Raw genomic sequence first — 12,438 nt, 5'->3', positions numbered from 1 at the left:
TTGAGAGTTATTTGCTTTCAGTTAATAATATCCTCCTGATTGTTCAATACCACGTCTTATTTATAATAGCATGTGTTTTCACAGCCATGCACTGCATGCCAGAGGCCATTAAAGTCCGTGAGGGTTCAGCGTGAAATCATCAGGTCGGAGATTTGGTGATTATTTTTTGTCTCCTGCGCATTTCACAAAAAAAAGAAGAAAAAAAAGCGGTAACCCCCCCCATGCTTTTATTTTGAAGGCGGGCTCTCTCATGTGTTCCGGTGTAAACACAGTGCGGTATGAAGCCGACCGCTGAATTTTAACTGGAAGGAGAGAAAAAAGAGGAGAGGAAAATGAAAGTGCGAGGCAGATAGAGAGAGAGAGAGAGAGAGAGAGAGAGAGAAAGAGGGAGAGAGAGAGGGGGAGGTAGAGGAGAGCTGTCGGACCGTCCTGCAGGAGGAAGGAGGGTGAGGCTTAAAAACATGTTCCGTCTTTGTTGCTGCTGTCAGGACTGAAAGAGAATCTGGCGTCCATAGCGGCTCTGCGCCTAAATTCAACATGCCCATTCATCAGTACACGGCAGGAGAAGTGCTAAATACACAATGCGACTTTAAACCTGGATTATCGTGCTTACTGCTCGCCTGTGTCTCTCTCTATTCGTGTCATTATTACTAAAAAAAAACCAACAACCACCCCTCTTTATGTGTCACTGGGGACTGGTACATGTGTTGTTATGCTTGGCGTCATCTGGCTGCGTCGCTGTGGATGAATGAGATGTGATGTGTCCACCGTGAGCAGGAAACAGCGCTGTGAGCAGGCCCTGTCCATCCCATCCATCAGAGTCTGACTGAACACAAAGGACAGGGAAGGAAAACAAACAAGTGGTGCAGCCAGGTCACTGTGTGCTTCAAGGGAACACCACTGTGCACCATGCTTTCTATGTGCTTTCACTTCCTTTTGTCATATCTGTGTGTGTGTCATTCTCACACACAGGGGCATGCACTGCCTTTTTTATTTTGATGGGGAGGCACTGGCATGAAGTTTGTGTGCACACAATGATGATAAGCATAAATATTTACCCTTTCTGTCATATTCAACTACTGACATGCACATTTCATTGTCATAGTCCTGTGCATATTTTAACTACAATAATGCACATAACAGAGCTGCAACATTTAAATCTGCAGAGCTTATTTCTTCAAGGAGCCAAAACAAAGATGTCAGTCTGAAGACACAATATAAAGTAGTAAAACATTGCATGAAGATTCCTGCATGCTGTCCAAATTTACAATTATTTGCCAGGTGTTGGGACACAAACGCTGCCAAGAAATACCGACCTCCAGTCTTGAAAAATGAAGCCAGTGCAGAATTGCAAAATCCTGCAGTTCTCCAAACGTCCACTAGAGGCTGGCTCCAGGAACACCAGAAGTCACACACACACCCGCTTCAACAAAGCCGTTTTTACAGCAGAAATGAACATGTTTGGTGTAGGGGTGCACATGGCCTTGTGTGTTTTCACTACGCCTGAAATGTGTGCGTTTGATCAGCAGATTCACTTCCCCTTCTTGTTGCAGACTTTCAACATGACCGCCCTGCGTCAGAGGAAGGGCAGCAAGGGGAGGGAGCCCCCCCTCAGCGCAGAGTTTCAGTCCCAGCAGTCCAACTGTTGCACGGATCATCATCCTGAGAGGATCCTGCACGGTGAGTGAACCCTCCTCCTCACCCGGCCGACTTCATTTTCATTTTCCACTGACTGCAGACAGGAAGTGAGCATGTGGTCCAGTGACTGCAGAGAAGCAGCTGACCCTCTGATCAAGAGGTGAACACGGGGCTGGCAAGCAGTCCCCGCTGCAGAGTCCTTGAGCCGGTTCCAGCTCCAGGGTCGGTGCTCTGTCTCTGAACCTGGACTTCTGACCGGCTGTGTGGGCAGAACGAGGAGGGGAGAGTTCTCAGTGGGGTTTTAATGAAGCGCCATGTTTCCATAACCCTCACACCTGTTGTGCTGTTTGGAACTGTGCTGCATCCTCGCAGCACTTCAGGAATAATGACCCGACAATTTCTGAGCATTTCACTGATTTAGCTTCATGCATCAAGTTTTTATTGTGTAAGAAACTGCATACATTATTATCCACTGAATAATAATCATCTGGCAGCCCTGCCTGACTCAGAGGCGCGTTGTACTCGAGCACTCTTAAAAGAAACCTCACATCATAAATGTGATTCATCTTGTACGACTATTACAACGTTTTCTGTGACTCAGGTTTAATACTTCTAAATGTGGAGACAGACGAGGAACAATGGGCCTTTTTTTAAAAGCTGAGAGCAAACATTTTGACCTGGCATAAAGCACAGGGTTTAGTAATAACCTCAACGTTAGCTCTTGTCACATTTGTCCCCAGAAAGCCGTGACAGGTTTAGACAGTTCCTCAGAGAGGGCTTGTTGGACAGCCAAATCAGAAACTCATCCGTCTGCACCTTTCTGATGTCAGAGCCTTTTTCCTTTCAACCATCACTCTGCCATCAGCTCTCTCTTCATCTCATGATTGCCTCTCTGTTTTTTAGAGTCAGCAGCTTGAACTTCTCTATTATCTCTCCTTTCTTTTTTTGAAAATCTTTGAGAGGAACATTTCTGGATTTCTTTTCATGGAAACAAGCGAGTGCAACACGATGAATGTCCTCATGGGAGAGACTGCGTGGAAATGTCATCCTTTTGTATTTTAAGCAGGATCACCGTCAATGAAATCTCCTGTTTTCATCCTCTAATCGTGTGTGGCCATTTTGAAAATATTTGAAAACATTTGATGTCTGACGAGGTAAGACAACACGCACATGAAGCAGTCAGAGGATAACTTGAACAGGAGAGATGTTTATTTTCCTAAATAATCGTCCCATCGTTAGTCTGTACTGATACATCAGCACATTCAGTATGCACCTACACATCTTCATCTCCTCCCTGGACAACAGTGCAGTTAAAGGTGGTTAAGTTAATATGAAATGGAGCAGTCAGATAACTTGTTCTGCAGAGCACACTCAGACTTCATTTCTAACACTACTGGTAAACTCAGCAGCTCAGTCTGGTGGTTTGCTTCCTGTTGCAAGTCAAGTCCAGGGAATTGTGCAAGCTTTGGGTAGCTGACGAGGTGCCAGTTCATTTTCTGGACACTGATGACATCTCTCTATTATTGCATGTCCACAGGATCCTCTTTGTCGTGTCATCATGTGTGTGTATTGTGACTGATGTGAGGGCAACGTGTTCAGTAAATAAAGATAAATCTCCCCTCAGAGATGAATGAGGTTATTATTGAGAGACATGCTTCTTACACACACACAGGCCTGACTTACACACACATGCACAAACAGAAGCTGTGGACATGCTTTAACAGAGAGATGTCAGAGTGGGGCTGCTACACAGGGAGCGCGCCGTAGCTGTTGGGGGGGCCGGTGCCTTGCTTAAGAGCACCTCAGTGTTCCTTGAAATGAACCGGTCAGAACTCGTCCATCTTCACTTTTAGCAACTTTTATTAAAGAAATGCACCACAGCTTTACACAAGCTTCGTTTTTCAGCCTACACACACCTCTGTGTCTTCTTCACTGAGCCTCCCTTAAAGGGCCGGTGTCTTAATCTTAAAAGGTAGATAAAACACACAGTATTTACTGTTTACTCTTAGAAATTTAAATGAACTTAAATACTTAAATTAGTTTAACTAGACACACTGATGTAACAAAATGACAGACCTCCATCAACCAGACCAACTTGCATACTTTGGTCTGCACCAGGACTTGAACCGTCAACCCTTCGGTTCCCAACCCAAGTCTCTACAGACTGCCGCCCACTATCTTGAAATCTATAAACAAAACACGTCATGGCCAGTGTGGATGTTTCTTTACATTTTTAGAGGAAGACATCATGAATGAATCTCTGTAAATCTTTAGAGAGCTCCAGATTAATAAATCATTATTCTCCACTCACTCCATCTGAGGAATACAACTCTGTGTGCATACATATCTTATCATGTAGAAAACATGTACCGATAATTATTCATGATCTGATTATTATAAACATGTGATTTTCTCTTATCCTGATTGGCTGAAAGATTCCCTTTGGCCTTAGCTAACCCTGAGCGAACATGCACGGTACTAAAGCCTTGAAACAGACACAGCGAACTGGAACAGCTGTCATTTTATTTTACGACTTGAACCCGAGCTGTTCCTTCTGGGACATCTCAAAGTTTCTTCTGTTTAAAAAAACCACATATGGGAAGAATAAATCACATTAAGACACGTCAGGAGACAACAGTAACTCGATAACGTTCCTGTTCCTGCAGGTGATTGGTCGTGGGGGGCGATAATCTGGACCTCAGTCGGTTGGTCTGTGTCTGTCGGTCTGGGCCTGCTGTGCTGCATCTACGTGGCCACACTGCATGAGAACGACCTGTGGTTCTCCAACATCAAGGTAAACTACTCTTTGAGTCCATAGAGCTTTTTCTCCTCTTTAAACGTTGTTGATCCAGCTCGTGATGCGTCACTGAAGAGGACCGTCCAGATGTGAATTTACGTCTTTTGTGCAATTTCCATTTCTCCTTTTGATCTTTGGATTTTTTCATGCCGTCATCTTTCCTACCAAACGGTTCATGTCTGGTAGGAAAGAATGTCTTATTGCGGAGACATCAGTGTCCCCGCAGTAAGCCATGAAAATATCTTCCATGACAGTTTGTCATGTGTTTGCTATCAGTGTCTTAATGTTCTGAACAGACCGCCATCAGCTCAGGCTCAGGTGTTAACCCGACCTATCAGAAGACACTTCAGTCACTGATGTTGGCTAACCCCTGTTGCTTTGAGCTTTATCTCAAATGGAAACTCGATTTTTTGTTAATAATACAATTATTATTATTATTTTTTAAATACCTACATTCATTCATTCATTTTACATTCTGTTATTGAGACATGCTTCTCACACACACACAGGCCCAAATCATCACACACCTGCACAAACCTGTGGACCTAATGGAGAGACATCTCTGCTAAATTCCACCAGATCCAATCCAATCCAACTTTATTTATAGAGCACATTTAAAAACAACAGAGTCAACCAAAGTGCTTTACATCAAATAGAGTGACAACAGACAAAGCAAAAACGAAGCAGACAAAAAAGAAAAAAATCCATAGCAACAAAAAACAAACTGTTACACTGATACGCTTTTAAACGAGATTTAAACACAGGCAACGTGGGTGCCAGCCTAACCTGGGGGGGGGGGGGGGGGGGCAACTGGTTCCACAGCTTAGGGGCTATAACTGCAAAGGCCCGGTGTCCCCCTATGCTTACTAGAAGCGACTGATCAGCAGACCTCATGGACTGTGATGTGTGTGTTCGGTCCGCCCCAGACTGTGCACACACACAGCATTCACTGTAACGGCTGCGCTGCATCTCAGCTGCGTCCCAGCAGTCTGGAGCCCTTCTGCAGCAGAAACCAGAGGCTTCCATTTTGCCGGTACACAGAGCAGATTGAGTGGGACAGGAAGTCAGACACTGAAACGACAATAAATTGTTTCGGTTTATTTTCAGAATAAAACACTCCGTTTGGACCTTTGTGAACAATGACCCTCTGTGTGGTTGTTGTTGTGTATAGAGTTTTTATACCACGTACATCGCACATGTTTCTTGGCGGTGCTGCTCCACGCTGCGCTGACACGCTATGCACACACGCTGTATCTGGTGGAAGTTCTGGGTCAGAGTGGGGATGCCAAACATGGAGCGCTGGGGGTGCTCAGGCTCCTCTCCAGCAACCAGACCAACTTCCATACTTTGGTCCCCACCAAACAAAATGAACATTGACTGTTATTTGTTTATTATCACTCTCCCAGAACATTTTGCTCTCTCTCTCTCACATGTCTGCCTCTCAGTTTCTACTTTATACCCGCTACTCATTATCACTTTGCATTAATCTTCAACATAATGTGATACAGCTCACTAAAGGTCAAACTTTTCAATCACACGCTCTTACACTAATAACCGCGCACCATAATGAACATGTCGTGCATGTTTTTCCGTAGTTTAGAATAAGATTCTGTAAACTTTGGGGGCTGCGTGTCTCACTGATGATTTGAACTTTAAATGTTGAAAACAGATGACTCTTTACTTTTTAATGATGCGCTTGTTAAGAAGCAGCAGTGACAGCTGGATTAATGTACCCGACACTTTTATATGGAGGTTATCTCAGGATTTTGACATCCATGTGTAAGAGTCATCAACCACATCACAAATGTGGATATGTACAGATGGAAAAATACCTCCTGGTTTTATCATTGAAGAGCTGGAAAAAAATCACCCACAGATTCTCTGCTTATCTCAAGAGGAAATGTAGCTTTGACAAATACATGTAGGGCCAATCAGCGAGTCTCCACGTCCAGATTTTCTCCGTCAAATGGCATGCAAACGCATCATAAACACTCCATCCCTGAAATGGGATGATTGTTTTTCCATGCACTGGAGAGGATTGATTTTCAGGGCCTGTTAAATGAACCGTGCGAAGTCCTAAAACATGACTGGAAACTGCTGGTTTCACGGTCCTTTTTTATGGTCTGTTCAGTGTTGAACAGCGACAGAACATTGTGCCCTGCCAGATATGCCGTTATTTAAATCCCTCCCCCCAAAGCCTCACCAGCACTCTGTGGGTTCAGACTTGAGATATACATAGTAGATTTTAATCAGGTTGACAGGGCAGAACAGATCGCTCTGTCAGAGTCAGAACTGGGGCAACATGTAAATGAGTAGCTGTTTGTTGCTGTTGTTTTTTTTTTTTGCCTGATTTAGCAGCGCAGTAATAGTCATTTGTTTTGGTGGATTTATGAGTCAACCCAGCGCAGGGTTTGCAGGTCACCTGGTGTGGCCTGGTTTGTCAAATGTTTTTTGTTGTGTTTGCATGTGATGTGGGGATTAATCCTTAAAAAAGAAACAACACATTCATTTAAGAGAATGTTAAAATCATTATTCTTATGGCTGTCATGAAGTCACTGTGTTGTTCTTGTTGTGTGGTTTTTTTATGTTTGTCCCGCTTTGTTCTCTTGTTGTACAGCTGCTGTCAGTTTTCAATGACACTTTTCCACATGGAATAAAAATGATTTTTTTATGTCTTATCCCACTCTTTACAAACTTAGATCAAGCGGCAACCTCTGGTGTTGGAAAAACACTGTTCAGGTCTGATGAGTTATTGTCCTCACTGGCACACACTGTAAGAAGGATGACTTTTTTTTTGTTTTAACGGCTCTGTTTTGATTTCATGAACGATACGTGTTATCCAAAGTTAGGTGCGTAGCTGACATGATTGACAGCTGGGCGCAATGTGGCTGTTTGTCAGGAGGCTTAAAACCCACCTCAGCTCCAGCTCTCAGCCTGTCCTTAGGTTGACTGAAAGTTTTGTTTTTAAAATATATTTTTCGATATTTTTTCGCTGACTCTCATTCTGAAACTGGTCGTAGAGCGTTGATATTTCATCGTGTATTTATACTTTTTTTTTCAAATGCTGATTCGGCTTTTCTCCGATCACCTCGTCTGAATTAAGGTAAGATAAGATAAGATATAAGTACAACAAAAAATTGTTGGAGCAAGCCTGTCGATGTCTAACATCAGAAATATACAAATACTAAAACCAAATATTCAAATAAGAAATACAATTAAATAATACGATGTAGTATACAATATACAATTAATTTGCAGGTGACAGGCATAGAATAAATATATTGCACTTAGTTATGCAGGACTCCAGTGGGTATTCCGAGAGTTGGGGGGGGGGGGGGGGGTCAGTAGCTGCTGTAAACTTAGCCAAACAGAGGGCTGTGTATGGTCCAAAAACTCAACATATAGCTCTTGGATTAGTTTAAAATACTACCAAAGGAAAGGAAAGTTAACCACAGAACTCCCTTCAGTACTGAATAATACTTCCATGATAATGTAGTGATAGAGCAGAGCAGACGGTCTGAAATGAACTTGTAGTTGGGAAATATTTGCCTCAAATAGTCGCTCTACTTTAACATTAAGTTTGGATCGTTCTCTCCCCAGAGGGACTGAACTAGTAACCTTACAGAAAACAGAGTTTCATCTGTTGGTTAAGAGTTAAGGAAATATTATCCTATCTACAGAAACTGCTTTTTCCGGGTGCAGAAGAGAGTAATAATTAAGTAAGTAATTAAAGCTTTTGGCAGCCAGGTGCCTCGTTGGTTTCCGATGTGCGATGCATTGTGTGTGTGTATTTGTGTGTTGACCCACATCGAGGTAATCTGCTCGGGATAATTTGTAAGTTTTTGTTACAGAGAGACAAAAGCGGCTCATCCAGTTAATTAAGTGGAATCCATACAGACACTCTTCGTGGTCCCGTGCTCATCTTTTTCTGGTAATGTGTGTGTGTGTGTGTGTGTGTGTGTGTGTATGGCGGGAAGATGCCGACAGATGCTTCCATTCATAATAAATGCAGGTCACTTTACAGGCCTGGCGAACATTTCCCCGAAACGTTCCCACACAAGTGGACTCCTGGCTGACATCATCCCACATTGCACGCATGTGTGTGTGTGTGTGTGTGTGTGTGTGTGTGTGTGTGTGTGTGTGTGTGTGTGTGTGTGTGTGTGTGTGTGTGTGTGTGTGTGTGTGTGTGTGTGTGTGTGTGTGTGTGTGTGTGTGTGTGTGTGTGTGTGTGTGTGTGTGTGTGTGTGTGTGTGTGTGTGTGATGTGTTACCTTCTGTTTATGCAATAAAATCCTCTGTCTCAGACTGTTCACACAGAGTCGTTTTATTTTTAAAAAATGAGTCTGACCCATCTCAGCGGCGCCGGTCTGTTCACTCCCGGTCCAGTTTGGCTGTTTGGAGCATTATTAAGACTTTTGACTTGAATGCTGTTGGATAACCGGCTTCATGAACCAGTCTTTGTTACGTTACCTAGGCGCTCATACTCACTAGGAAGTTCAGGCACAAATGGTTTAGATCGGAAAACACAGGAATAAACAACTACAAAGTTCAATCTAGTTGAACCTTTGCCATCATCGAACAAGTCACTGACTTTGAGGACATCTGTCGAGAAGCACCGAACTAACTGTCTACCACTTTGCACTTACAGCATCACTCAACCTCTGCTGCAAAAGTGGACTCCTCATTGACCACGAGCAGCCTTTTATATGGAAACAGTCTAATCTATGCACTCCCATGTTGGCCATTGCTTTTTCAAGTTTCTGACATCGTCTCTCAAATTGACTAGACTTTAGTGAACTGATTTTCTTGATGGTAACTCAAATCGAGTTGCTGGTGCATGATCCATGGAGTTTTAGCTTGAGACATGGCACTGTGCAACTGGTGTCCAACCAGTCTGCTGTTCAACGACACGTCACAGATCCAGGTTGCTGTGGTGAAGGTTTAAATCTTTACGTCCATTTCCTCTGCTGATAAATGTTCTCGTGTTCTTTTAAAGGTCAGGCAGAGACAGCAAACTGCACCCTGGTTCCAAATGTTTCAAAGCTTTCAAACCAATCACTGACAAGTTTCTGTCTTTTCTTTACAATGCAGACGAGGAAGTTAACTGCATTGTTTCACTCCGTCTGCCTTCTTTGTTGGTTTTTCTTCAGTGGTTCTACCCTCACCTCACAGCAAACGCTTTGCAGGTATTAATTACAAGTAGCTGTAGAAGTTGTTGCTGTGACAAGTGTGAAATACATCTTAACTGCTTAGCTTTTCTTGTAAACTCCCTCCAAGCTATTTAGGCACCAAGTAGCAAAATGTTCCTGCTGGCGCACTTATGACACATGGCATACTAATAATAATGAAGTTTATTTATACAGAAAAAAGAAAAATCCTAACAGTCAAATACACAACAATAAAATCCTATTAAAATGCATGAAAAATAAAACAACAGTGCAGCAATCATCCAATAAACAGAGAAAAGAGAAACAACCGAGACAACGGTTGGCTGAAGTTAACGGTAAAACAAATAAAACATCATGAAACAAGGATTAGAAGAAGGCCTTACGATAAAAAATGTGTTTTTAAAAGTGATTTAAAGGCTTTATATGCAAGATCCATCATTTGATCCAGCAGATGTCGCCCTTGAGCACCAGCATGAAATCAAAACAACTCACGCTGCATTGTTGTGTTAGCATGCTAATGCTAGCGATCTTTATTATGCTGGTATCTTCACACTGCATGTAAATTTACCTGAAATGAGCGTGATCTAGAAACACAGTTAAGCAGTGAGTACAGTATGTTATTCTTCTTTTCTCTAGTCCCTCAATTAAACAACTTTGATACACGAGGGGAGGAGTCAGCCGGCCGTCCCGGCGATGTAAACAAACTGAAGATAGGACTCTGAAAACTCTGAAAACATCACAGACAGTGGGACTCGGGTGTTACACCCATTGTAGACAGTCATGACTCAGAGTTATTTTCAGAGGATATACTTGATTTATATTATATTTAAGTGTGAAAAATCACAGATAAAGCCTGTAAACACAGGAGAGCATAGAACTGACTTGTATAGATTGGCACCATGGGTCGTGCCATCGTCCACTCATCGTCCACTGAGTCAGTACCGGACTGACCAGGGATCGGTGCATCCTTTTTCTGGAATTTATTTTCTGTACATGGACAATTTATGAGAGTTACTGGTTTCAAAGGTGGAGCAAATGCAGAAGTGTCTATCCATATGAGGAAATATCTACTGAGACCAAAATGCTTCAGTGTCTGAAGTCTGTATTTGGTTTAACTGCCAGACCGGCGTGCCTCTATTGTTTAGTAAGTGTTTGTCCTTTGTAACGCTTCTCAGTTGATTTATTACTTCAGTAATCTTTATTTAAACCAGTTCATGGTCTCAGCTGCAGATACTATAAAGTCTTCTTCAAAGCAGCATGACGACTATTTTTGGAACTATGCTCTCATTCAGAGTGAAACAGACAACAGAGCAGGGAATGCTTTGTGACCGGAGAACCTGCAGTCGACTCACTGGCCTCAACTGCAACCAGTAAATCAGAACGACTGCAGATCCTTTCTGTTCTTTTGGCTCCAATAAGCAAAGATTGGCAAACATGGAAAAGGCCAAATGTGAGGCTTCAGAATGGTAGTCCACAAACAATTAAGTGATGTCATGTTGGCAACTTCCAGTTTTTTGTATACAGTCAAGTAATCACAGAGAGAGAGAGGAAGGAACCACATCTGTAGCCACTTTACTCGAACACATACCTTTGTGTCTGAGCAGGCTTTTTCTTTATGTTGTTTCTAAAACAACGCCAAGGCCTCCACATTTACTCACTCGGGGAAACTGTTCTCAAAAAGCTCTGCTCTCAGTGGAGAGGCTCGGCCAAAAAAGAAAGAAAAGGATTCAATTTGTTTTTAACAGGTTTTGAACAGGTTCTCTTTTCCAATCCAAAGAAACAGTCGGTATGTTTACATGCGCAGGGAAGTAGATCTATGTTGATAGATCAATTAGGCCATTTAAATGGACTACTGTCCTTTTCCCAGTATACTGTACATGCAGCAGGGGAGATTTGATTGATTGATGGAAGAATGTCTGACTCCGTACGTAAAGGTTGATGGCGAGAAAACCCCCTTCAGCTGGTTACTATTGGACCTCCTTCCAGTTGAACTTGCTCGGAAGTAAGCAAGTGGCACTTTACCCTGTTACAAATGAGATGCACGCTTTCCCTCTATGGTGCTATCCAAGGGCGGACAACAACATGACTTCTGCCATGCTACACTTTTGCTGTTTGACTTCCGGGTCAGGTCAAAGCCCAGTGTGGGAGCTGTGGCGCTTGCACAGAACGCCGAGGCCAGTTTGGGTCGGATTGAGGCGTATACATGCAAGAGGAAATCGATCCCCAACCGCATGTGTTAGTCTGACTTTGAGACATTTTGACTTGATACGATTTCAGTGGGACTAACATGTTTACATGAACTTTAAAAGTCCAGATTAAGTCGGACCAACACAGTAAATCGACTTTTTCAAACTGCATGTAAATGTTCTGAATGGAGTTTACCGCTAGCTCGCCTTTTAGACGTTTGTGAATCTGCGAGTCGATGCTGAGTTCTGACCTTATGGTGAACTGTTGCTCTCCCTCAGCCAGTACGATGATGTATTCAGTTTCTGGTCCACAGAGATCTCCCTCTTTTTCTCTCTCTCTCTCTGTCTCTCTCTCTCTCTGTCTCTCTCTCTCTCTCTCTCTCTCTCTCACACTTTCCCACTTACTGCATCACACACACACGTGCTCCTCAGTGTGTCTAGGACGGTCCATGTAGGATGGAAAGCTCTGTGAAACATGCTGGAAAGTCATTTGTGAGTTCGGGAATACTGCCTGTGTGGAGTTTGTACTCGCAACCATTAGCGTCTGACTTAACTCGACATGACTGATGGTTTCCTATCCACTTCATTGTTAAAGGGGAGTGTGGTAGCAGTGTTGTTACGACACCAGATTACGACAGCTGGCGTAATCT

General features: G+C 43.0%; 1 protein-coding gene across 1 annotated transcript in view; it reads left to right on the top strand.

Moving 5' to 3' along the window:
• The first annotated feature begins 279 nt into the window (after nucleotides 1-279).
• dpy19l3 (dpy-19 like C-mannosyltransferase 3) overlaps nucleotides 280-12,438 on the top strand; it is a 72,889-nt gene continuing 60,730 nt past the window's right edge. Inside the window, 3 exon segments of the mRNA XM_065952498.1 lie at nucleotides 280-446; nucleotides 1,554-1,680; nucleotides 4,305-4,432. Of these exon segments, the coding sequence (XP_065808570.1) occupies nucleotides 1,563-1,680; nucleotides 4,305-4,432 (246 nt within the window). The 5' untranslated portion in view covers nucleotides 280-446; nucleotides 1,554-1,562.

This window comes from Labrus bergylta, chromosome 3 (genome assembly GCF_963930695.1).
Source record: "Labrus bergylta chromosome 3, fLabBer1.1, whole genome shotgun sequence".
NCBI lineage: Eukaryota > Metazoa > Chordata > Actinopteri > Labriformes > Labridae > Labrus > Labrus bergylta.
This window is presented reverse-complemented; position numbering and strand designations above follow the sequence as displayed.